This window comes from Podarcis bocagei (assembly GCF_964188305.1).
Source record: "Podarcis bocagei genome assembly, chromosome: 13".
Lineage (NCBI taxonomy): Eukaryota > Metazoa > Chordata > Lepidosauria > Squamata > Lacertidae > Podarcis > Podarcis bocagei.
In genome coordinates, this window is record NC_138138.1 from 33,009,600 (window position 1) to 33,035,576 (window position 25,977).

Here is a 25,977-nt window from a genome sequence, read left to right on the forward strand (position 1 = left end):
AAAAAGAAGGTTTCTGTAACAGTTCACATCTACAGTTAAATGACATTAAGAAAATAACAGATTTAAAATACTTACGTCTCCCTTTGTCCTTAACACAAAGAAGAAGGCAGATGGAAAGCAATATAATTATTAGGAAGGGTCCTAGCCAAGGGAAAGTGGTAGGATAAAGCGCATCTGAAACACACATTAAAATCTCAGTTACAGCCACATATTTCTCCTTAAGAAGATTTCAAGTTACAAAACTAACCTAACCAGAGTCTGCCTTTGCCACTCACCTTCATTGCCCCAAACTCTCCTGAACTTCCTATTTTGGGAGGGATTGATCTGATGTTGTGCGGGGGGGGGGGGGCTTCAGCTGTGACCTGCCTGCCTCTCTGCTGAATAGTGGATATGGGATAGAAGCCAGAAAACACTTCAGCCATTACCCCAGATGATAACTGATGAAATGCTGCTGAGCAGAACTACAGTGTTACTTCCAGTTACGAACTTGATCCATTCCGGAGGTCTGCTTTTAACCCAAAACTGCTCTTAACATGAGGCGCGCTTTCACTAATGTCACCTCCCACTGCTGCCACACCGCTGGCGTGTGACCTCCGCGCACATCCCGGGGCAAAGTTCGCAACAAGGGGATCTACTTTCGGGTTAGCAGAGCTCGTAACCCAAAGCATTCGTAAGGAGGGCGGTACGTAATACAAGGTTCCACTGTACTGGTGTAGATAATCTGGATAATCCATTAAAAGAGCCGGGTGTACTTCAGACGCATCAAAATCAAATAAATTTCCCAAACTTCTCTCTTCCTATAGTACTTGTACTGAAAACACATTGAAAGCCTTTAACCTCTTGGCTCTTTTGCTTCACCCCTACTCACCAGAGATCAGGATTTTCGATTCACTCTCCATCTCTAGCAGTTCATTGACGATATTGCAAGAGACTTCATGGTCAACTCTTAATTCTGTTGTAATGGAACTGGAAACACTGAAGTTCCCTGCCTTGGTCTCTGTGATTGTAGTGTCTGGCTGCTTACTTCAGACTTTCCCTTCACTGTCCAGGCAGAGAGCCTTGGGCTTTGGGTACCAACTGTTGGAGCTGATGGTGAGGCCAATCCCCCAGACTTTATAATCCACCAAGGCAATGGTGGGCTCTGTTCCTTTTGCTGTACAAGAAGAACACCACATATTAATTTTCCATTGCTCCAAGTATCATAGAACCTGTCTAGAGTTTCTGCACCAGGAATGATACTTTATTACAGTCAGTTCTTACAGTACACATTTTCCATTGCTCCAAATATCATAGAACCTGTCTAGAACACATGGATCAAAGATCTGAAGAATAGGACTATACCTTTACCTTTACCTTTACCTTTACCTTTATTTCACCACACCAGCAGAATGTATGTGTCAACTAAAGCTGTTTTCTATAGGCAAACTTATCTGAAAATGAGGCATGTGTAGGATTTTACTTTTGTTTTTATATACTGTAATACGTTTTATGTTCTTACACTATTTCAGTTTAGATCTGATAAAAGAAATGTATTGCATATATAGTTATATATATATTTTTTCAAAAGCTATCTGTCTCTATTGCAAGTAGACAGATTATGTTTCCCACACACACACACACATCTTGTCAGCATTTCAGATAATTGAATACACTGCTCCAATATTGTTAAACCACAATACTAAATTTTAAAAGTTGCAGGTAAATTGTGTTGTGCAGCACCATGTGTGCATGTCACACAGTTACTGCTCTTTCTGTCCTACACCACTCACTAATCCACTTTCCTCATGTAAATGTTGATACAGAGCTTTTCACAACACAACATATTGAGGTATAAGAAATATTCCCGTAATGGGAAACTGCATCCTCTAAAGTGAAAAACAGGTTTTGTAGAAAGGGTCTAGAATTGGCTGGTAATACATATGTACTGAAATGAATGACTATGTGGGAGATCCATATTTAACTAAAGAGCTTGAAAATCAGGACAAACCCTTCAAGTTGAGAGATGGTCAATGTCATCCCCAACTGAGAAGACCAGGAACATGAAGGAAAAAAGTCTGAGACGTCCCATGGCAGAGCTAACTCTGTGTGCCAAGGGATAAATATCACTTGCTAGTGTCAAATGGGAGTGGCAAAGGAGCAGCCATTTTATGTCCATTACAAATGAAAGAAGCAATGACAAGCATTCAGGATTGTGTGGCTAGGAAGGATCTCTGAATAAAGGAGCATGTTGCCGTCATTCTTCCTTCTCTCAAACACACACACACACACACACACAAACACAAACACAAATTTATATTTGTAAACTTACATTTTGCAAAGAAGCCCCTGAAATTCACTATCACAAGTATATTTGCAAATGTGGCTTGAAAGTTTCTACACGAAGGTAAACTAATTCTATATATATCCTGAATGGAAGCAAGCGAAAAGCCTTGCTCCTTTCACCTCACCACCAATTCATCATCAAACAAACACATTCCAATAACTAAAAGAATAAAATGCAATTTTTTCTTACCTTCTTAGCAAACTGAGATTTGTTCGTCAGTTACTGTACCTTCCTCCCGCTTCAGGTGGATCTGTGTTACGTTAATTATTTACTTTGATTTTCCTGCTCTGCACCAAGATAAGTAACAGCCAACAATTTGCTCTACGGTTAATGGCCCTGTGACAGTCAGCACCTGCCTCCAAAGGATAGAGGAGTGTCCCATGCAAACACTAAGCTCCACTGATACTTGTAAAGCTAATGCAGTGATGACAGTGCTTCATTTGAAAGGACAGTCCTATATGAATGGCTCTCTATCCCAAGTCTGGTTTAAAGATAACCTTAAGAAGGGAGAACAGAGACCTTGAAGTACTGCAGCAACAATTAGCCTCAGGACAACAGCCCAAGCAGTCACACAAGTCTCCTGGTCACGTCCCTCTTTTCCTGATTTGTTTATGCTACTAATGTTAAAGGAGGAGATTCAGCATCTTATGCAGGCACACAGCTCATTCATTCTAAATTACGATAGACCAGGCAATCTGAATTAATGCAGTGAATGTGCAGCTTAGCCCTGTTTATTGCCTTGCTTGCTACAAATCTATTTCTACTCAGCTATAGTTTCTTTCTTCTCAATAATTTGATGTGATTAGCACCCACATGGAAGAGTGTGCTTTCAATAGTGAGGTCAACCTGTTGGAAAGTTACAGCGCCTGCTGTGGAAACTGATACCAGGGACACATGTTTTCCTACGGTTGTGCTGCTGTAGAGGCTCCGTGGTGTTTATTCTCTCTGTGCTCCTCCTAGCAGTTATTCCTCCTCTGGTCACTGCTGTGGGTGTACAACCTGACTGTCTGACTCTAGGCACTGCGGTCATCTGCAAGGGATTCCCATGTGACCGGGTTAATGTTGGCAGCCTTCATGACACATCTACAGACATATGATGTACACAACTCCATTTACTCTTAGATCCTGAGATTGAGAAATGGCATCTGTCAAGAGCACACAATGTCAAGTTCTCATGGGCTTTCCTTCTGGAGGTATGTCTCATTGTGCCACCACCAAAGGGTTCTTTAGAGCAGGTACAATGGAAATGTTAGTGCAGCCCAAGGTGTACTTGCTGTTTACAAGGTAGAACAGCACCTGAGCCCTTGAACTGGTAAGTGGTGGCTTTGCAGGATGGCTCCACTGCCCCCAGTGAAATCCACTGATAGATACCTCTTACAGTAGTCTCCTGCTGGTGGAGAAGCCTATTGGCTCTCTCCACTGGTTAGAATTCAGAGTCCAACATCTTCTGAAGCGTATCAGGTTTGAGAAGGCTGATTTAAATCCATATGACAGATTTAGCTGTGCCACTCTCTTATAGTTTACCAGTATATTTAAATCTCTGCTTCTAAACACACACTGTCTTTTGTTGTGGTGCAAGACTTTCTAGTAACTCCCCTTTCACTGTCCAGCTTTCAGATACACTACATGGTTCTCAAAGTTTCCTTCAGAGCTTTTATTTTCTTCACCTTTGCTCAAAGGTAACATGACATGCAGCGCACCCAGTAACTAACTGGCAGGTGAGTGTGGGCCCAGGTTTTGAGAATTAGGCCCTAAGTCACATGATCATGCTAGATTGCATTTGGAATAAGAGTATGCCTTGCCTTGCCCCATCATGTTCCTACCACCCCCTTTTTACTCTTACACTGGCTTTTGTTTCACCAGTGGGGATTTATGCTGATATATATCTCCAGCTCAACCAGCACAGGGAACTTAACCAGCATTGCCCTGGCTCAGCTGGGAAAATCTAATAATAATAACAACAACAACAATAATAATATATTTATATGCCACCCATCTGAGTTACTCCAGCCACTCTGGGTGGCTTTCAACAAATTAAAACATGATACGACATCAAACATTTAAAACTTCCCAATATAGGGCTGCCTTCAAATGTCTTCTAAAAGTCAGATAGTTGTTTATTTCCTTCACATCTGATGGGAAGGTGTTGCACAGGGCAGCTGCACCTGCCTAGAAGGCTCTCTAAACTCTCTTATCTGGACAGATCCTGGGCTTGGACTGCACTGCTAATTTGGAATATAGGATAATCTCCAACATTCTCATGTGTGAAGCAGAAATTGATTACTTCATCTGCCTATATAACAAACCAATAGGCAAAATACATTTGCCATGATTTCTATGCTTTCTATGATATCCATATTTATAGGCCTAGGGTGTCAGCAAGCAGAATTCCCAGGGATTTTTATTGTGTTGAACAGACAAGTGTACCATTATTAACACAACAGAATGAACATCACTTTCATAATTCCATCTACCTGTGGTTACATCATTGAACATTTGACATTACCAATGAAACAGCAATCAGACACAACCAGGAGGACATATGGCAGGATTTGAAGGTTAAGTGTGCATAACAGTGAGAAACCAAAAAAAAGTTCCTTGCCTGGTTAGAGGCAGGAAAAGAGTAAATAAAACAATAAACAAAAAAATCTGATGGAAGTCTTCTCAGATCTTCTGGGATCTGAGATCTTCCAAATCCCTCCAGTTCTAGCACTTTCAAACTTCTTCCATATCATCAATTCCCATAAATTGCCATGCATTGTGAGGATGCTGCATCGGCATGTGAAATGTTGGAGGTGTCTCAGGCAGGTTGCATGTACAATGGAGTAATAGTTGCATAGGCTGTTGTTTCTGTATTTCCAGATGGTGATGGCTTGGAAATTTGAAAGAAAAAAATAATAGTTACTTACTGATATTGGCTTTTTGACAGAAGTAAGTTGGGGCCAATTGTTGTTATGGCAAGAAAAAACTGCTAACCTACCCAAAGAATTTCTGGAATATATTTGTAGTTTAATACAGTATTCCAGGGACCTTGGTACATAGAAGGGGGTGTGAGTGGGGCAAGCTACAACAGCCTACTGGTAATACCAGGATGTCAGGAAACTGACATCAGAGCAATAGGCAAAGGAGAGGCTCTCTGATTCTGCAGGGGAAGGAACAAGCACTAGGGGGAGACGCAGCTTGATGGAGGGGGAAGGAAATCAGCGTAACACCAAGGAGCCAGGAGAGCAAATGGGAGAAGAGGTGGAAGGGCTCCGGGATTCTTCCTTGGAAGTCAGTAAGGAGAGCCCTGGTCCTCCACTACCCACGCCCTCCTTGCGCAGGAGACTCCCGCGCAATGAGAGGCGGAGACGATTGGGAGTCAAACAACTCTTATGCTGGCAACGGTTTAAGAAACGCACACAGACAGACTCTGCGAGCGACTGAGGCAGCCACGCTGAGATGGGCTGTGCAGTCAGGACGGTTTAACCCAGGCAGCCAAGCTCCAAAAGGGGACAGTTTACGCACGAGTAACTCCAAACCACTACAGCAGTCTGTCTGTCACCGAAAGTTGCTCGTGCGCAAGAAGTAGGCGGCATCATGAGTAAGACTGGAGAAGTCAGAGCCACGGAGGGGGCTGCTGGAGGACAATCGCAGGATGCCCAGGGGAGGCCCACCTCCATAGCAAGGAAGGTACCGGGACTGGTGCATAAGTTTGGGGGGAGACCTCAGGATTATGGGGCGTTTAGAACAGAAATAGAATACGCCTTGAAACTGCAACAGAGCGATTTTGAAGATGACGCAGCGCGGGTTGCTTATATTGTGGGGCACCTGCAGGATGGGGCTAGAGAGTGGATCAGGCCCCTTATGGCGATGCAAAATGCTGCCATGCAGGACCTGGGGGAATTTTTCCAGGCGATGGACGCAATGTTTTCCAGTGATGTGCAACAAAGTGTGACAAAACGGGAACTGATGAACTGTAAGCAGGGAGACCAGTCAGTTAAAGACTACTGGTCACGTTTTGCAATGATAGTTCACCGTCTCAGGTGGCAGCTGGACTGTGAACCCATACAAATGTTGTTTGAGGAGGGGTTGTCACCAACGGTCAAGGATGAGCTTTCGCGCGCACCCCGCCCACAGTCCATGGACCAGCTGACCAAAGCAGCACTTGTGATTGGTGTACGGCAGGAGGTGCGGGCGCAGGAGAGGCGGGAAAGGAGAGAGCAGCGTTGCCATGACTACTGCATTCCTGAAATACCAAGGCAGAAAGGCCTGGCAAGGAATGGTGGGGGCCGTGGGAGGTGAGGAGGAAGAGCAACAGACACAGGAACAGGGAAACGGGAACGCTTGGCTGCCAATCAGCGGGCACAGCAGCCAGGCCAGCAACCAGTAAAAGTGCCCAAACCAGATTCCCCAAGGGCAGCGATAGCCATTGAGGTGGTGCTAGAACTCCCGAATGGGCACCCAGTCAAGGTTCAGGGGATGCTGGACTCAGGGAGCTCCTGCAATTTCTTCAGCAGGGACTTTGCATTAGAGCACCAGCTTCACTTGCTACCTTTGGATTTTCCCTTGCAATTAACCACCATTGATGGGAGGGAGCTTATTGGAGGGGAAGTGACCCACCAGACCCAATGAGAATGAGGGTGTCTAGGCACTCAGAGACGATCGCCTTTCACGTTGCCTCACTAGCGGGGCCCCCAATAATATTAGGAATGAGCTGGCTGGTACAACATGATCCCGTGGTGGCGTGGTATCAGCGGACAGTCAGCTTTGGGTCAGCCTACTGCCTGGAGCACTGCCTAGGATGGAGCACTGCCCAGGATGAGTGTCGCCCGAGTGGCAGGAATGGCAGTAGGACAGAAGGGGGAGGTGCCGCCACAATATGCTGATCTGAAGGAGGTCTTCAGTGAGAAGGAGGCAGATAGGCTACCACCCCACAGGCCCTTTGACTGCCAAATCAATTTGCTCCTGGGTGCGCAGCTGCCGGTGGGTAAGCTGTATGCCATGTCGGACAGGGAGATGAAGGAGTTACGGGAGTTCATTGACAAGAACCTAAAGAGAGGATTCATAAGAGAGTCGAAAGCAGTGGGGGGCAGTCCGGTGTTTTTTGTGGACAAAAAAGACACGGACAAACCCAGGCTTGTAGTGGACTTTAGGGCCGTAAATTCGGTGTCGGAACCAGTGACTTTCCCAATGCCCAGAAGTGACGACATTTTGACGAGGGTGAGGAAGGGAAAGATTTTTACCAAACTAGACCTCAGGGGGGCTTACAACCTGATCAGGATGAGGGAGGGGGATGAATGGAAGACCACCATGTTCACCCCCCTAGGGGCCTTTGAATATTTGGTTATGCCTTTTGGATTACAATCAGGCTCCGCCTGTTTTCAAGGTTTCATGCACCATGTGTTGGGGTCTCTGCTTTACAAGAACTGTGTGGCCATCCTGGACGACGTCTTGATTTATTCGGAAAGCAAGGAGCAACATGTACGAGATGTCAGGGAAGTGCTACAACGATTGCAGAAACACCAGTTGTGGGTCAAGCTAGAGAAATGTCAGTTTCATGCCAGAGAAGTGGAGTTTCTGGGGTACAAGTTGTCTGACAAGGGCTTAGCGATGGACCCAAGCAAGGTGCAGGCAGTGTTGGAATGGAAGCCCTCAAGGACACGGAAGGACGTACAAAGGTTCCTAGGTTTCAGCAACTTCTATAGGAAGTTCATAAAGAACTTTGCTCACTTGACCGCACCCGTCACGGACTGTCTCAGTAGCAAAAAGAAGTTTGTGTGGACGGAGGAAGCTCAGCAGTCCTTTGAAAGATTGAAGAAGGCGTTCGCGTTGGAAGAGCAACTATTACACGTAGACTTGGAGAAACCCCTGAGGCTAGAGACCGACGCGTCTGACAGAGCCATAGGGGCAGTCCTTTTGCAGCCCGGGCGGAGCAAACAGGGATGGAAACCGTGTGCCTTTTTCTCGAGGAAGCTGAGCAAGTCGGAGCAAAACTATACCGTGTATGACCGAGAACTGCTTGCGATCTACGCTGCCTTTCGTCGTTGGCGTCATCTACTGATAGGGGCACAGCACAAGATCCAGGTTTGTACAGATCACAAGAACTTGGAATACTGGAGGACTGCACGAGTGCTCAACCAGAGACCGATTCGCTGGGCGCAGGAATTCTCCAAGTTTTCTTTTGAAATCCAGTATGTGCCCGGAGAGGAAAACGTGAGAGCGGACGCTCTCTCGCGGAAGCCAGAGTACTTCGAAGGAGAGGGGCCACCGGAGACACGACACATCATACCTGAGGACCGATGGGTGTGTGGGGGAACTCTAGTGGGCAAAAGAGAACTGGCAGGGCTTACTAGGAATGATGAATTCGCACGAACTAAAATCAGGGAGCTCCGGGATGGGAGAGAGGCACCAGAAGGGTTTGAGGAAAAGGAAGGGGTGTTGTACTATAGAGGGGCCATGTATGTACCGGGGGGGAGCTCTAAGAGAAAGGGTACTCAAACAACTCCACGACAACCCCACAGCGGGGCACTTTGGATAGCACAAAACGATGATGTTGGTCACCAGACAGTTCTGGTGGCCACGGGTGAGGGAGGATGTACGGGAATATGTACGAGGGTGCAACCGCTGCCAAAGGGCTAAAGGGAGCGAACGGTAGCAGCAGGTTTACTGGAACCCTTACCCACACCGAGCAAACCCTGGGAGGTGGTGTCCATTGATTTTATGACTGATTTGCCCAAATCACGGGGGGAAACCGCGGTCATGGTAGTAGTCGACTTACTGACCAAAATGTGCCATTTTATAGCCTGCTCACATGCGGTGAGCATGCGGCCGAAGAGATGGCACAATTGTTCGTAGAGCACATTTTCAGGTTTCATGGTGCCCCCTTGAGGGTTATCTCCGACCGCGGAAAACAATTTACCTCCCGATTCTGGAGGAAGCTCATGAGCTTGCTGCAAGTAGAGGTGGGGTTCTCAACAGCAAGGCACCCAGAGACCAATGGGCAAGCGGAAAGGGCAAACAGTACACTTCAACAATACTTACGCTGCTACGTCAGCGAGAGGCAGAATGATTGGGTAGAGAAACTAGCGCTGGCAGAATTTGAGTACAATAACGCTGAACACGTGTCAATGGGAATGAGTCCGTTTATGGCCAATTATGGGTGCCATCCCAGAGCCTTCCTGGGGAGTGAGGAGCAAAGCTGGAGTGTACCCGCGGAGGCCCTACACCAGCAACTTAAGATGAAATTAGAGAGGGCTAAGGCGACTTACAAGAAGCAAGCAGACAAGCACCGCAGGGAAGGGGAAACCATACGGGTGGGGGACCGGGTGTGGCTGTCCACTCAAGGGTTACCTTTTAAGGGAGGGTGTAAGAAGTTGCAGCCCCGACGGCTGGGGCCATTTGAGGTAACACAACAGGTAAACCCCGTAGCATTCAAGCTCAAGTTGCCCGACAGTATGAAGATACACCCTGTGTTCCACAGGTCCTTGCTCTCACCACACAGGGAGGGGCGGGAATTCCTGGGGTGGGAGGTAGGAGTCATCCCACAACCGCAGGTAGAAGAAAGGGAACACCAGAGCTTGGCCATGGAAATAATTGATTCGAGGTGGCGAGGTCGTCAGGTGGAGTACTTGGTGGCTTGGGAAGGGGAGCCCAGGTCAGAAAACACGTGGGTCCCAGCGGAAGCCATCGATGACAGGTGGAAGTATTCCATCGCCGGTTCCCAGACAAGCCCAAACCCTTAGAGAGATTCTGGGAGGAACAATTTGGAACCACAGATGACAAAGAGAGTTTCGAGGGGTTTTCAGAATCCAAGGAAGAATCGGACTGGGAGGGTCACCCCGTGGGTGGGAACCAAAGCAGGTGGACAGAGGTTTTCGAATCCACTGAGGAGGGTGACGGTTCCTTCAGGGGTTTCCCCGTCTTGTCGGCCGAGGAAGAGAGAGAAATCGATTCCACAGGTCAGGTGGGGGTTGGGGGGTCCTGGAGGGGAGGTGGATGTCAGGAAACTGACATCAGAGCAACAGGCGAAGGAGAGGCTCTCTGATTCTGCAGGGGAAGGAACAAGCACTAGGGGGAGACGCAGCTTGATGGAGGGGGAAGGAAATCAGCGTAACACCAAGGAGCCAGGAGAGCAAATGCGAGAAGAGGTGGAAGGGCTCCGGGATTCTTCCTTGGAAGTCAGTGAGGAGAGCCCTGGTCCTCCACTACCCACGCCCTCCTTGCGCAGGAGACTCCCGCGCAATGAGAGGCGGAGACGATTGGGAGTCAAACAACTCTTATGCTGGCAACGGTTTAAGAAACGCCCACAGACAGACTCTGCGAGTGACTGAGGCAGCCACGCTGAGATGGGCTGTGCAGTCAGGACGGTTTAACCCAGGCAGCCAAGCTCCAAAAGGGGACAGTTTACGCACGAGTAACTCCAAACCACTACACAGGCCAACGCAGAGCTTGTCTGAGGACCAGGGAGGGAGTTTTGTTAGAATAAAGTTTTTGGCATGACAGTGTAAGTACAGCAGGTCCCTGGCAGGGTCCCCCAGCTAGCTCAGCCCTCTGAGTCCTGGGGCAAGTGTACTGGTCAACCCCCATACCCCTGGGTAATACACTATATAAACTAGTCAGAGTCAGAATTGAATATGCTCTACTGCACTAAGACAGATCACCCCAAATTTGGCTGAGACATTTTACTCACTGCTGTTTGGAGGAGTCCTGTAAGTTTGGCATCTGAAAACAAATTCAAAGTTATTCTAGTCACACAGTAAAATTTCAAGGATGTGTATAAGTACAGTGATACCTCGGGTTAAGTACTTAATTTGTTCCGGAGGTCCGTTCTTAACCTGAAACTGTTCTTAACCAGAAGCACCACTTTAGCTAATGGGGCCTCCTGCTGCCGCCGCACCACTGGAGCACGATTTCTCTTCTTATCCTGAAGCAAAGTTCTTAACCCGAGGTAATATTTCTGGGTTAGTGGAGTCTGTAACCTGAAGCGTATGTAACCTGAAGCATATGTAACCCGAGGTACCACTGTATGTGTACTTATGTGTATGTGTACAATCGTAACATGTATCAACCTTTTTTTTAGGAGTGGTTCATTCCTGATCATCAGGCTCCATCATTTGCTTCAAAGAGAACAATGCCCATGACACCTCCTGTCAGTCCTACTAGTAATGAGCTTCTTCTCCAGGGGAAGGTGCCTGAGAATCAGTCAGCACTGACACAAACACACCTCACAGGCCCCATTCACTCACCAAAGTGCCAATTTGCTTTTCCAGAGCAGAAACACCTCTCATTTGCTATGTCAAGACTTGGTTCTGTCCTACTCTTCAAAAGGAAGAGGCAGGGTGTGTGTAGCTCCTTGGATCAATGTCTCAGCTCACACTTAGCTATACAATTCACCTGCTTTACCTTTACTCTTGCTTTTCCTGGGTATCACCCAGGTCTATGCATTAAAGGGTTTGACAGAAACAGAAAGTTTGAGTTCTTCATCCAACAGTGAGGGTCAGGACAGGCATTTTGGCAGGGTCTGGTGAGAGATATAATCTGGATGGTTCTTTTTTAAAAATAAGGGAAATGTTTAAAGCATAATCGTCTGAGCTATAGGTTTTTACATTAGTTGAACTTTTAAAGTTCACTTGTAATAACATGAACATGTTTTTAAAAATGGATAGGTAAGAGTATAAGATTTTGTGGACTTGTATAAATAAGTATAAAATAATGAAACCAAGGTGGGGAATTGGAAGGAAGTCAATTAAGATCTATTATTTTGACTGTTGTATCAACAACAACAACAAAACAGTGTCTGGACAGTTGAGCTATCCTGAGAATGCATCTGACTAAGAGATCACGGAGGCAACAGAAACAGTTGTGTAATACAGGCCTGCAAAAATAGCTCTCTAGAAATGTGTGTCGCAATCAAATTCAACCATTCTGGTAAGGCTACATTGAGAGAAGCCTTCCAAAACAGCTATGTGGGCATCCGTGCTTGTTGAATGTGGGTGAGGAACCACAGCGAGAGCATTCTCTCCCACAGCCCACAACTTCTATAAATAAGCCCATTCTACCAAATAATGTATTACAATCGCTGTAGGCAGGCATGAACCAGAAGCTTCACTCAACTGAAGAAAAATCTAGTTTCTCCCAGAGACACAAGGGTTTACATCTGAGCTCATTGGAATGCAGCTGCATAACAAAATAAAACTATTGTACCTTCCATTAGGTTTGGAGAGTGAAAGGATTTTTTAAAACTTAATTAAATTTGTGGTTTTCATGTTCCAGAACATAATATTTGTATCCTAAAACTAAATTCTGCCTTTCACACAGAAACCTCCAAGGGATTGTATAGCAATACTAAAAAGTTACACCTGAATTCAAAGTTCTTAATCATTCATTTTAGATATTTCAAACACACATTACAGTCACATGATTAAGTGAAGTGCATATCTCTTTTCAGCAGAAACATGTATATACTCATTTTTAGAGCATTTTTCCACAGTCGCAAAGTCTGCAAACTTAACTATTCAGACCAAAAAAGATAAAGCAGCTAAACATTCTGCAGATCCTCTAATTGTGTTCTAGATTTTGTGGTTGTCATGACCTTCAGTCCAAAGGGAGAAAAAAATTATCTTACACTGAACTTCTTCAGAGGCCAGGTTTCTGCTGTTGTCCTTGACTGCAGTTTCTTCCCTAAGAAAAGCAAGAGGCAAATGCATTTGTGATGCTGCATATTTACTGGTTCTGTAGGCAGAAAGCCTTTTCTGAGAAGGATGAGATCTGCATTCCTTCACACAACCATGAATGATACAAAATGCAGGAGATCCGAACTTTTAAACTTGGTTTAGTCACATGAAGCTTTAAATCTGATGGGAGCAGCAGTAGAATTGTTTAGGCAACAGCAGAAGGCTCTTGTTAGTTCATTCATGTATTTTCTTCCCCTGTACCACTTTGATCAGGGGTGTCAAACTCAAATTCATCGGGGGCCGCACCAGCAGTTTGGTCACCCTCAAAGGGCCGGTTGTATCGGCCTAAAATATTTGAGCAGGCTGAGACCCCTGAAGTTGATGGGCTTTTACCGTATTTTTCGCTCTATTGGACTCACCAGACCACAGGACGCACCTAGTTTTTACAAGGGAAAATCAAGGAAAAAAATATTATCCCTCCCCCCCAGCCCCAAAGAGCAACGGACAGGCTGCGTGCAGCCTGTCTGCTTCTCCCAGAGCTTCTCAGGGCTGCGGGGGAAGCCCGGGTTCCCCCACCAGCCCCAAAGAGCAAAGAAGCCAAGACAGCGCACGGGATCCATAGCCGCGCAACCTCTCCAGCCAGGAGCTAAACCTCTCCAGCGCGGCTAAAGAAGATAAGGCAGTGAGCGCGATCCATCCCACTCACTGCCCTGGCTTCCTCTTTAGCCTTGCGCAGCATCTTTAGTCTTGCGCAACGGGGTGGATTGCGCCCGCTGTCCACCGGGGCTGGACTAGATGACTCCTGGGGTTCCCTTCCAACCCTGCAATTCTATGACCTCGGAAGGTGTTTGGGGTCTCCACCACTGGAGGCTTTTAAGCAGCGGTTGGGGGACCATCTGTCTGGCGTTCTTTAGCTGTGATTCCTACATTGTGAGGGGGGCTGGGCTAGATGACCCTCGGGTGGCCCTCCCAACTCTATACAGTCCTACAGTTCTGCAGCAGGAGATCCACAGCCACTTAGAATCATAGAATCATAGAGTTGGAATAGACCACAAGGGCCATCAAGTCCAACCCCCTGCCAAGTAGGAAACACCATCAGAGCACTTCACACAATGCCCACACCATCAGAGCACTTCACACAATGCCCACCATCAGACCACTTCACACAATGCCCACTCCCAATTTTCATCTGAGAGACATGTGGCTTCAGTGTCTAGGCAGGTACCCCCCTACCTGCCACACTTCCCCCACCCCACTTAAGCTAAGGGAATTCCTGCCCAGAGAAGCTCCCAGGTGAGGCAAGGGTTAAGATCTACCTCTGGTAGATCTCTTGCGGCTGGAGAGGCACGCAAGGCTAAAGAGGAAGCCAGGGCAGTGGGATGGATCGCGCTTGCTGCCCTGGCTTCCTCATTAGCCTTGCGAAGCTTCCCCCCCCCCCCCTGGAGAGGCGCGCAAGTCTAAAGAGGAAGCCAGAGCAGCGAACGGGATGGATCGCGTTCCCTGCCCTGGCTCCCTCTTTAGCCTTGCGAAGCCTCCTCCCCCCCTCCCCCCCGCTGGAGAGGCGCGCAAGTCTAAAGAGGAAGCCAGGGCAGCGAAAGGGATGGATCGCGTTCCCTGCCTTGGCTTCCTCTTTAGCCTTGCGAAGCCTCCTCCTTCCCCCCCCCCCAGGCGCGCAAGGCTAAAGAGGAAGCCAAGGCAGCGAACGGGATGGATCGCGCTCGCTGCCCTGGCTTCCTCTTTAGCCTTGCGAAGCCTCCCCCCCCCCCTGGAGAGGCGTGCAAGTCTAAAGAGGAAGCCAGAGCAGCGAACGGGATGGATCGCGCTCGCTGCCCTGGCTTCCTCTTTAGCCTTGCGAAGCCTCCCCCCCTGCCAGAGACGCGGCAGCCCGTGGGACGAGGCGGGCGGCCTGTGGGGTCGCGCCGGTGGGGGACCTCCGGAGGCGGCCTCTCTGCTCACCACCTCCTTCGTGCTGAAAGGCGACGCGGCGCACAACCAGGTGATGGTGCACTGGACAGGCAAGAACGGCGGCTACGCGGGCCACATGACGAGGTCTGGCGGGCCGGATTCGGCCCGCGGACCTTGTGTTTGACACCCGTGACTTTGATGATCTAAATCCCTCTGCTATTTGTCCAACAGTGGCAATGGGGAGATGTAGGGACCTTGCCGGAAAACAGCTTAGGGGAATGTGTAAAAAAACAAGAAACAAAAATCCTCACACATTCTCAACAACAGGGCTGAGCAAAGTGCATGAAAAAAGCATAGGCGCCGACTCCATGGGGCCTGAGGGGGCTCGAGCCCCCTCAAAAAAATTTTGGGGGGGCTCAGCCCCCCCAATAATCTCAGGCGCCCTTCCAGCAGAGGGCCGCCGCCGTCCCCCGCCTCCTCCCCACCTGCTCCCTCGCCAGCCAGCCACCCAGCCAGCCGCGCGCCCTAGTCGGAGAGCCCCGGCCGTCCCCCGCGAGATTAGGGAATCCCCGGGGGCGGGGGCTCCTGCCTCGCTGCTTCGCAGCACCACCGCCACTGCCAAGGCACTGCCGGGGGGAATTTCCTTCCTCCTGGCGGTTTCAGCCCCCGCGAGAACAGGGGAATCCCGACTGGCCACACCTCCCAGCCAGCCAATCGGCTGGCTGGGGGGCGTGGCTTGCCCTATTTAGGGCCGGAGCCACTTTATTTGCATATTCATGAGCTTATTTATTATTCATGAGCTTTCCCGGGGCCCCCCCCCAATATTTTTTATAAGTCCGCGTCCCTGGAAAAAAGTGTTGGGAAAAACACCAATGCAAAAGCCAGCTCCAGATGGCTGGAATGCAAAACAGGATGTTGTGGTTTGCAGATGTACTGTTGGGGAAAAGGTGGAGCCTATTCTCTGTACTGAGCACCGGATGTTAGCTCAGAGTGTCATGTGACCTGTGCTGGAAGTACAGGGGAGGAGTTTGTGTGGCTCTTCTGATGGAGTCTGAAGGGTGCAGTCACATTTCTATGTACTGTTGAGTGACAGGAATAAAACATGTAAAAAGGACTCCTGTCTGTCTCATTTCTCCTCCCTGGGAGAATGCAGGGAGGGAGAGAGAAGCAGAGAAGCAGAGGGTGTGTTCTATCTCACGTCTAATGAGAAGAATCACCGGGTTTGTTTACCTAGCCTGCCGGGGTCGCAGACGGACGGTAAACACAGTATCTCGCTCAGCTGCCTCGGGGGAGGCCAGGTACCTCTGCCTGTGAGCCAAGATACTAACATATGGCAGTCTTCGGATGGTTGCGATTCATCGGACATCTGCATGAGAGGCTGGTGGAATGTCCTCCTCTGCTCCAAGGGAGAAGGCAAGCGTCTGAAAGAAGCCAGAGGCTCAACAGACGGCTGGTGGAAAGAAGAGGTATTTTCCAAGGCAACGGAGATCAAGGTATGCTGCATTTTCGGGCTTAAAAGTGTGAACGCAGGTTGATTAATTCCCTGGTTCACGGGAGCTCTGTGTTTGAAAAACAAAAGCTCCGGAAGGAAAGGCCTGCAGCTCAGAGGCTGAAGCCTGCATTCCACAAATTCCTGTGGTAGATAAGATGTCCTGAATGCACTCTTGCTAAGTAACGATAGTGGAAAGTTATTGGCATAGAAGGCTGGATTGTGAGCCTGGGGAAAGCAAAACAAAACCATAGAGTGTTTTGGCTACAAAGTTTACGTGCTCTTGGAGAAGGGACTTTCCATAGCAGCCGGCGTGTAGCTGCCAGGTGCCAAGAGCATAAACAACATGCAGTTTGCCTGCTAGAGAAGGCAGGAAACGACTGTTGGATTTTACAGTTTGTTTGAGAGTGTGAGCTAGAGGCTTGGCTTCAAGATGGATGCCAAGAAGGGAGCGCTGCCTTACCCACCTCCCTTAACCAATGACAATTATTCATCTTGGTCTGTAAAGATGAAGGCCCTGCTGCAGAATCAGAGGCTTTTTGATGTAATTGAAAACCCCATCCCTGCAGCACCAACCGGAGGTTGGGAATCACGGAACGTGAGGGCCAGGACTGCTATAATTCTGTGTGTTTCAGATGAGCAGCTTGTGCATATCCAACATTTACAAAATGCGAAAGAGGTTTGGGATACGCTGCGTACAACGCATCAGAGAGATGCTGGTTCTTCAGCGTTGCTGTATTTTGAGAATTTAACCAATCTGAGACTTGCACCTGATGGAGATGTTCAAGCGCACCTGACAGAAATGAAGTTTCTGCGTCAACAGATGGTGGAACGCAATTTCCGTCTACAGGAGGAAGTGTTTTGCTTCATGATAATAAACAGCCTTAATCGCACCTACAAGGTTGTTGCCAGTCAGCTTGGTTCCCTTCCGGCTCAGGACCTGACCGCGGAAAGAGTGTGTGCCGTCGTCCTGAACGAACACGACAGACTTGCTGCACTGGAAGTGAAGGACAGGGGGAGGGAAGCACAGAGTTCAAATCTTCCCACTGCTGAATCTACTGGAGAGCATGGAGTAGCATTGAGTGCTGTCCGATGCTACAATTGTGGACAGACTGGGCATCTACAGCGGAACTGTAGGCAGCCGCGCCAGTCAAAAGGAGCAAAGAGCAGCTCTACGAAGCCTGAGGCGTCAGGCAAAAGCCGTACCAAGTGCCAGGTGAAACCTGCAAAGGCTATGATGGCAAAAGGAACCACGCCAGATGTTGGGAACGCCTTCGTAATCGACACGGGATGTACAAAACATTTATGCCCACACAGACAACTGTTTTCGACATTGAAGAAGCAAAGCTTCACTGTGAAACAGGCCAACGGTCAAGAGTTGGAAGCAACCAGAATTGGGACTGTGTATCTTGAGAGTCTGAACTTGACTATAAGCGATGTTTACCTGGTTCCAGAACTGAGATTTAATCTGCTGAGTGTGTCGCAGATTGCAAAGAAAGGACTGAAACTGTCCTATGATGCTAAAAGCTGCAAGATCTACAAAGATGGAGAACTGTTTCTTACTGCCAAAGAGAAAGATGGACTGTATTTGTTGACTTTTGATCAGAGTGATTACATGAAATGTAATTCTTCTGATTCTAACGTAATCTCTCTTGCAGGTGTGACCAAGAGCGCCCGGAAGGTGCCGAAGGTCGACAGAGCGTTTCAGCGGGTGTATGCTGATGTGATTGGTCCTCTAGAACCATCTAGGGGCAGTGCAAAATATTACCTTTTGTGTGTGGATTGTTTCACTAATTATTCTTGGGTTTATTTGATGGAGAAACCACAAGAAACTTTAGAAAAGTTTCAGGAGTTTTGTGACAAGGTTAAAAATATGCATGATGCTAACATTGATTGTCTTTTCACAGATGAGAAGCAAATCTTTCTGTTACAGAAGTTTCAGAAGTTCCTGGATGGAAAAGGGATAGACCACAAAGTTGCTGTTTTGACCGAAGCGTGGAACAGGGGGGTCTGTGTTAGGGTGAACAAAGAATTGCAAAAGGGGATGCATGCGCAATTGCTAAGTTCACATTTGCCACATGATTATTGGGCCGAATCTCTAGCGTCCTATCTTCACGTGTGGTTGAGAAAAGTCTCAACAGAGTTGGGATGTTCTCCTTTTGAGAAGCTGTTCCACAGAAAACCTTCTGTTGCCTATTTTAAGGTTTTCGGGTCTCATGTGAGAACAGAAGCTCCAGGTGGAGTAAAGAATGCTAGAGGCATTTTTGTGGGATATGAAAAGGGTCTCTACAGAGTAATTTTGTCTGAATCTGGTCAGGTGATTCTCACAAAGTTCCTAGAGAGTGCTCCTGAACAAGAGCGGGTTGTAGAACACACATTTCCCACAGGTGACGATTCAGATGATGATGTTTTTTTCTGATGTCACAGATTACAGTGGTACTGATGATGATGACACTGATAGCTCAGAGAGTTCAGTTGTAACAGTCATTGAGAGGAAGTCTCACACAATGGGTAGACCTTCACAAGTGAAGGAAGAACCACTGATTGCTACTGGTTCTCAACAAAGTCCAGAGGTTGAACCAGTGAGCAGAGAGGATCAGAACCTCATACGCAGGTCTGAGAGAGTTACAAAGGGTGTACCACCAAAGAGGTACTCAAAAGAGTTTGCTAACTTAGCTGTTGCATGTGTTGCTGTTGTTAACAACTCAAAGCAGGTTCAAGTAGTGTCTGAGTCAGAGACAAAGACACAACAGAGAGTAGCTAACCAAGGGAATGCAGAAGCACTCATTCCTTGGAAGCTAGACAACCAGAGAAGTACACTGGTGAAACCAGTGGTGGGGAGTTCCAAGGGTGGAACTGAAACAACAGGGGACTGTTATATGTATAACAACTGTTTGTTCTCTTCTCTGGATCATGTTTTGCCAATTGATGCTTTTGGGGGAGGATGTTGGGGAAAAGCACCAATGCAAAAGCCAGCTCCAGATGGCTGGAATGCAAAACAGGATGTTGTGGTTTGCAGATGTACTGTTGGGGAAAAGGTGGAGCCTATTCTCTGTACTGAGCACCGGATGTTAGCTCAGAGTGTCATGTGACCTGTGCTGGAAGTACAGGGGAGGAGTTTGTGTGGCTCTTCTGATGGAGTCTGAAGGGTGCAGTCACATTTCTATGTACTGTTGAGTGACAGGAATAAAACATGTAAAAAGGACTCCTGTCTGTCTCATTTCTCCTCCCTGGGAGAATGCAGGGAGGGAGAGAGAAGCAGAGAAGCAGAGGGTGTGTTCTATCTCACGTCTAATGAGAAGAATCACCGGGTTTGTTTACCTAGCCTGCCGGGGTCGCAGACGGACGGTAAACACAGTATCTCGCTCAACTGCCTCGGGGGAGGCCAGGTACCTCTGCCTGTGAGCCAAGATACTAACAAAAAGATCATTTTCTATGTTACTATGTACTTGTTTTAGGAGTGCTTGAAATATATTCCCATTTTCTTTGTTTCTAAGCTGCTCTGAGCATGATTTTTTGTGTGTGGAAAAGCAGCATACAAATAAAGTGAATGAAGAAATGAAAATCTTACACATAATCATAAGGAATGTGCTCAGTGTTGGCTGTGTCCTGCCTTGAAGATCTCTGAAGACACAGCACTAAAACAAAAACAAAAAAAAGAAAGGCAAAAAAGCTCTCATAAATTAGGGCTGACATATGTCTGGATTTTCCCAAACATTACCAGGATTTCAAAGGCAGAACTGACGTCCGGGTGGAATTTCTGAAAGGCGGTGCTTTGTCCTGGATCTTATTCAAGTCAATCAAAAAATTGCCTTGGGGGGGGTGTTTTTGTAAAGGCAGGGGGCAGTTCCATGAAGGACGAGTGTCAGTTGAAGCCACTCCTCTAAATGTACAGTCCTCCAAATGGATGTAAACTATTTTCCCTAACAGAATTCAGTTTTGTACTTTCTTTTTGCTAACATATGCATGTTTGTGCACAATTTCTCCCATACCGATGCACATACAAATCTATGCACACAGATACTACTCTCCAACATGTTTGGTTGGAGACTTGCATTGCAGGTGTGTGTTTTGAAGGAAAACTGAGTTTCAGTTCACATATTGTTCCTGTAAGTGTGAATTAGGTAAGGTCACTTCAAATGGGAACAGAATTTCTTCCTCACCCCTACACAGTTATCAGATTTGCTGATACTTAAAAAATCAACCCTTTTCGTGGTAGATTATCATTGCTTCAGGTTACCATCACTCACCTTTCTTGACCAAAAGGTAGATCAAAAGTACCAACACCAGAATGGCACCACCCACACCGCCACATATAATTCCCCAATTTGGCCCTGCCAAAAAAAGAAGAATAACCTGAATTAGATCAAAAAAGAAAAGGGAGTCTTCATTTAGTTTCCCTCACAAAGCCAAAATTAGCCCCACCTAAATCAGGCTAGGCTTGCCATACGTCTGGAAAATTCCAGATATGCAAGGAAATTGGATGCCTAAAATGGCCTCCTGGGGGAATTTTTTGAATTTTAAGAGATGTCCGGAATTTACTGTAAGTATGGCAACTTGCCCCCCTCCATTTTCCCCCATTGAGCAGTGGAAGGAATGACCCCCCTTATGTGGGAGACCCAAAGCGTGCTTGCGCCCCCACCTCCCCACATGCAGCATCCCCACCTGAGGAGTAGAGGAGCATGGAGGGCGGTGGGAAAAGGGCGAGAGTAGCCCCGAGCTCCTGCCAGCCTCCAGGGAGGAAAAAAATAGACAGTTATTCTGCTCCCGCCTTCCTCTCCCCTCGAGAGCAGCTTTGTTACCTTCTCAAAGCGTCCACAGCTGCTGCCTTAAGGACAATTGCTCCCTTTCCTGGACACAGAGCAGGAGGCAAGGAGCCCAGCTAAAAGGGAACAGGGTGCCTGTGGCTACTTGTTTAAATTTATTTATTTTTTGTTTGTTTGGGGGGGGAGGCTGGGGTGTCAGGAATTTTACCTTTAATGGCAAGACTAAATCAGGCAGTACTACTCCCTCATATCTTTTGAATAAATAAAATATTTAGCCATTTTTCTCTGTATACCGAACTGGCTCGATGAAACAGGATGGACTTAGGCTGATCTAAGCCCCATCCCTAGAGGCTAGACACATAAATCATGAATATTTTTAACAGGTTGCAAAAGCATCAAATAATAATAATAATAATGTATTATTTATACCCCGTCCATCTGGCTGGGCTTCCCCAGCCACTCTGTGCGGCTTCCAACAAAATATTAAAATACAATAGTGCGTCAAACATTAAAAGCTTCCCTAAACAAGGCTGCCTTCAGATAAGCAGTCTGACAGCAATACCTATTTTTAATATGCCATTAAGCAGTGTTCCTGGAGATGTGCTGTCATCTCCATGCTATTGGCCAGATCCTCCAACATCTGTTGCATAGATACAGAGCAGCACCTATTTTTGTTTAGATAAATTTATGAGTGTGCTTCAGGGAAGGCTGAACATGCTCTGTGGCTATGAGTAATTGTTGTGGTAGGGGAATAGAAACCAAATGGGTGGGGAATGAAATATGGTGCTGGAATATGGCATGGCCGGCTGGATGGAACTCTAAACAGGACTATCCCACTATGCAACATTCTCTTGCAGGTCCCTTCCTAGACTCATCATTTGTACAACCTTACCTGGCTGGACAATCACATTCTGAGCAACACTGAGGGCAGATGTCGTCTCTTGGTTCTTTGCATCCTTCTGCTGGTAACCACAAAAATATTGGCCAGCATTCTTTGGCGATGCAGAGACTGGGTATTGAGCACATTGAGATGTTGCTTTCTTGAATGAAACAGGAGCCCCATCTTTACATAAAAAAAATCTGGTCGGCACAACCTCTGATGGAGCCGCACATAGTGCTGAGATAATTCCCCCTTCATGAACCACAGTTGCATTCAAGAATAAATCAGGAGCAGGAAGTTCACCTAGAGAACCAACGAACGGAAGAAAGAAAGAAAGAACCAAAATGAATAGAGAGAGTAAGTGAAAATGTTTTTGCTATTCATGTGGAATTAGATTGCTTGATAACCTTTATTTTTGTCTTACTGTATTTCTTTTTTAAGCACTGTTTCCCCCCATAATTGTTTGTTGTATACTGCCTTTAATTATTTCTTTTGGGGGAAAGTGGCATGCCAGTGTTCTACTCTGTTTTATATATTTAAAGTATTTTAATGCCACCTCCATTTTAATTTAGAAATTTGGGATTGTAAATAGTTAGGTAAGAAAAAGTATCTTATGAGGCAATCATATATCAAGTTTCCAATAGGATGAGCATTTTAGGATACAGCAACTCTCTAGCTCCAGCCCATAAAGGTAAAGGGACCCCTGACCATTAGGTCCAGTCGTGACCAACTCTGGGGTTGCGGCGCTCATCTCACTTTATTGGCCAAGGGAGCCGGCGTACAGCTTCCAGGTCACTAAGCCGCTTCTGGCAAAACCAGAGCAGCACATGGAAACGCCGTTTACCTTCCCGCCGGAGTGGTACCTATTTATCTACTTGCACTTTGATGTGCTTTCAAACTGCTAGGTTGGCAGGAGCAGGGACCGAGCAACGGGAGCCCACCCCGTCGCAGGGATTCGAACCGCTGACCTTCTGATCAGCAAGTCCTAGGCTCTGTGGTTTTCGCGTCCCAAAATTTAGCATTAAACATTTGGTTCAAGTAAAATACTTATCCTATTGGAAACTTGATATATGATTGCCTCATAAGATACACCCACCATTCTCTGCAATCCTGCACACACTAGTGTATACAGTCTTGCACAGTCTCAAACTTACCTGTAGAAGTCCAAAGCTCTGAATCTTTGTCATCACCCAAACACCAGTGATTTGCAAGCAGAGCACCTGCAATAACATCCATGTGATAGGTTTATAATATGTTTTAACAAGTAAACACAAGGGCAAAGTAATAATTTAATAATTCTCCTGGCCTGCTATTTTTGCTGCAGCCTTTTTGAACTGGCTTAAGTGTTTTCTAGCAATCCCTGGTAGTTTCCAATTATGCAAATAATACACATATAAATAAGAGTCAATACCATATAATTGCCAGAGCACCTCCTATTCTGGTGCAGTTTTCTTTCTTTTTCTGGGTGCAAAAGAGTGCATGGTGTGTGAAAGAGATTAAACAAGCATGTGCAAATGCAGAGCTGTGGGGAAACCAATGAAATTGCTCTTTCCCCTGTGTTCATGCTGTTCCTTCTACCAACACTTCTTTAATTTCTACATTTACATTATGTTGTGTAACCCAATCATTGTTAAACTGAAATCCTTGGTTCTCTTAAAGATACAAGAAGAAGAAGAAGAAGAAGAAGAAGAAGAAGAAGAAGAAGAAGAAGAAGAAGAAGAAGAAGAAGTTAGATGTTTTCATGAAATGTCCTCCACAAGTTGAAGAGGAAGGCCTTGTTTCAGTTTATTTTTTAAAATGTATGTTGAAAACAGCTCGGCTTTTCTGTAGTCCTCAGGGGCAATCCTATCACAAGATCTAAAGACATGGGCAGCTTCGGATGCAGCAGATCCCTCCCTCAGTTGGTCTCACTATGCAGAAAGTCCCTCCAGATCAGATAAAGATATGCTCATCACAGCTCAGATAGCCAAACTGAGTCCCCCAGAAGGCTGTTGCAGGGATGTGGCAAGGAGCAGGTGACTTGAACTGGAACCAAAGCTCATTCAAATCAGTCTTGAGTCCTGGTAACCTCACACAGAACAGTATTATTAAGGCTTCTTTTTCCACTGCCTCACGTAGGCAGAGCAGGAGTCCTTCTGTTGAAAATGGTTTGGATCTGGTGTATCTACTATTTACCCTTTTCTTTCTTTTTAGGACAGCATTCATACATACACACACACACAATTTTTTTAAAAAAATACATTTTATTAGTGTTTATAAAGAGAAATACAAAGATTATTGTCAAATATCTATTTTTAAAATCCAAACTAAAACATTAATCCAAAGGGGGGGGGGAGGAAGAACGAGGAAGAGATAAAGAAAAAGAAATAATAAAGGAATTAAAAGAGGGAAAAGTTAAGAAGCTCAAGAACTTCTGATTCTTCATCTGACGCTACATAAAAACATCACTCATTTCATCCACTCCAGTGTAACACCAATAATGCCACCCTTTTTAAACCATTTTCTTCAATCCTCATATCCAAATGACATTATTTCATTTTCTTTTCCACACAAAAAGTATGGGAGAGGGTTCTAATCTTTAGTAAATGTTAAAAATGGCTTTTCTCTGATAAAACATGTCAATTTCACCATCTCAGCTAAGTCCATTAATTTTGACAACCACACATACGCACACACTCCTAGGAAAGCTCTGATGGGGATTATGGAGTTTCGTTTCCCCAGATCTTTCAAGAGGTTGACCATATCCATGAATTCCCTTTCCAGTTTCCCAAACTTACAGAGAACCCAGAAGAGATTCATCAGGGCAGAGCAGGAGTTGGCTTCCCAATCTGATGTTTGTCCCCACCTCTGACTCTCAGCTCCTTCTACTTCTCTCACAGACGAAAAGGAAATCATCAAGACTTTTGCAGCATGCATGCTTCTATCCCCTCCCCTGGGCAACACCCCCACATGTGGCTGCAGCTACCACTCAAGGATGTATAATTTTATACCTTTCCTTCTGGAAATTCAATGTATTTATAAATTCAATGTATTTATGACCCTCAGGCACATTCACTTAGAGATAATATTTGATGGTCAGAAAGGCAGCTTTTCATCTGTTATCCTCTTTCCCAGCACCAGAAACCCCTTTGAAAATGAGTAGATTATTTCACATGATAGAGAGAAGATTCAGACATGAATTGCTGTGAAAAATTCATTCTAGGGAAATAAATAGGAAATCACCCCCCTCCTCCCGAGGACAGTATTCCCTTAGGATAAAGTGGATGGGGCTGCACACCAGCATCTCACACCCAAGATGGAGCTAAAGCATGCACACACCCATGCACACAAACCACCCCCTAGATAACATGGCCTATAAAGAGGGGAGCGTACCTGGGCTGCATTGTGTGCGTGAACATTGGGTGTGTGAAGGTGAAGTAGTCACCCTACATGAGATAGCACCCCTGGGTTTCTCCGTCCTCCACCAGTCGCGGACTGGGGGGAGGGGAAGTGTTGTTAATCTGGGAGGATTGCTTTATCAGGGCTCTGCCATCACCATCAATCTCCAGCATCGAATGTGTTGGCCTAGTGTGGGGCATCAAGGAGAGCTTGGCTGTCTGGCTGGTGTACCGACCACCTAGTGCACCAGCAGCCACCCTGTCGGGCCTGTTGGATGTGGTGGTGGGCTGGGCCTTGGAGTTCCCTACCCTACTGGTTTGGGGGGAATTCAACGTCCATTCTGATGCCACCCCCTCCTCACAGGCTCTGGACCTGGTGTCTTCCATGGCAACATTAGGGCTCTCCCAGTTTGTTTTGGGTCCCACACACCAAGCAGGCCACACGCTGGATTTGATTTTTGGTGCAGGTATAGATGTGATCATGTCCTCACTTGTGGAAGTGCCATGGTCTGATCACTACACTCTGAAAGCCAGAATTGACTTCCCGCCCCTGCCCTGCTCAGGTGGCGAGCCTATTCGGGC

At 46.6% G+C, this 25,977-nt stretch overlaps 3 protein-coding genes across 9 annotated transcripts in view; 1 reads left to right on the forward strand and 2 right to left on the reverse strand.

Moving 5' to 3' along the window:
- Positions 1 to 25,977, reverse strand: part of LOC308570564 (E3 ubiquitin-protein ligase TRIM39-like) — a 121,687-nt gene that overhangs the window by 45,853 nt on the left and 49,857 nt on the right. For 2 of the 7 annotated variants that reach the window (XM_081165480.1, XM_081165478.1), the window contains exons 1-3: positions 2,513 to 2,611; positions 869 to 1,153; positions 76 to 174 (exon numbers count right to left, since the gene is read on the reverse strand). The exons of 4 other annotated variants lie outside the window; for them this stretch is intronic. In XM_081165480.1, coding sequence (XP_081021606.1) covers positions 76 to 174; positions 869 to 899 — 130 coding nt within the window. In that variant the 5' untranslated portion in view covers positions 900 to 1,153; positions 2,513 to 2,611. Of the gene's footprint in view, positions 1 to 75; positions 175 to 868; positions 1,162 to 2,512; positions 2,612 to 25,977 lie in introns of those variants that run through there. One more of the 7 variants, XM_081165479.1, reaches the window with a different exon arrangement.
- LOC308570586 (uncharacterized protein) lies at positions 4,942 to 25,090 on the reverse strand. Its single transcript, XM_081165505.1, has 8 exons — positions 24,796 to 25,090; positions 23,173 to 23,238; positions 22,031 to 22,321; positions 20,623 to 20,706; positions 19,944 to 20,010; positions 12,930 to 12,985; positions 10,995 to 11,026; positions 4,942 to 5,195 (listed from the first exon to the last, which is right to left on the reverse strand). The coding sequence occupies exons 1-8, from the start codon at positions 24,932 to 24,934 to the stop codon at positions 5,124 to 5,126; spliced, it is 807 nt and encodes a 268-aa protein (XP_081021631.1). The 5' UTR covers positions 24,935 to 25,090; the 3' UTR covers positions 4,942 to 5,123.
- Positions 11,256 to 25,977, forward strand: part of LOC308570493 (butyrophilin subfamily 2 member A2-like) — a 97,920-nt gene continuing 83,198 nt past the window's right edge. The window contains exon 1 of the mRNA XM_081165393.1: positions 11,256 to 11,320. The gene's annotated coding sequence lies outside the window, so the exon portion shown is untranslated. The remainder of the gene's footprint in view (positions 11,321 to 25,977) is intronic.

Bases quoted from the DNA above. Each gene is read 5' to 3' on its own strand.
- LOC308570586 (XM_081165505.1), bottom strand. From the start codon at position 24,934: ATGCATGCTGCAAAAGTCTTGATGATTTCCTTTTCGTCTGTGAGAGAA. The intron at 22,322-23,172 runs GTAAGTTTGAGA...TTGGTTCTCTAG, and splicing joins AGAGCTTTGGACTTCTACAG to GTGAACTTCCTGCTCCTGAT. The intron at 5,196-10,994 runs GTGAGTAAAATG...CAAATTTCCAAG, and splicing joins CAGGACTCCTCCAAACAGCA to CCATCACCATCTGGAAATAC.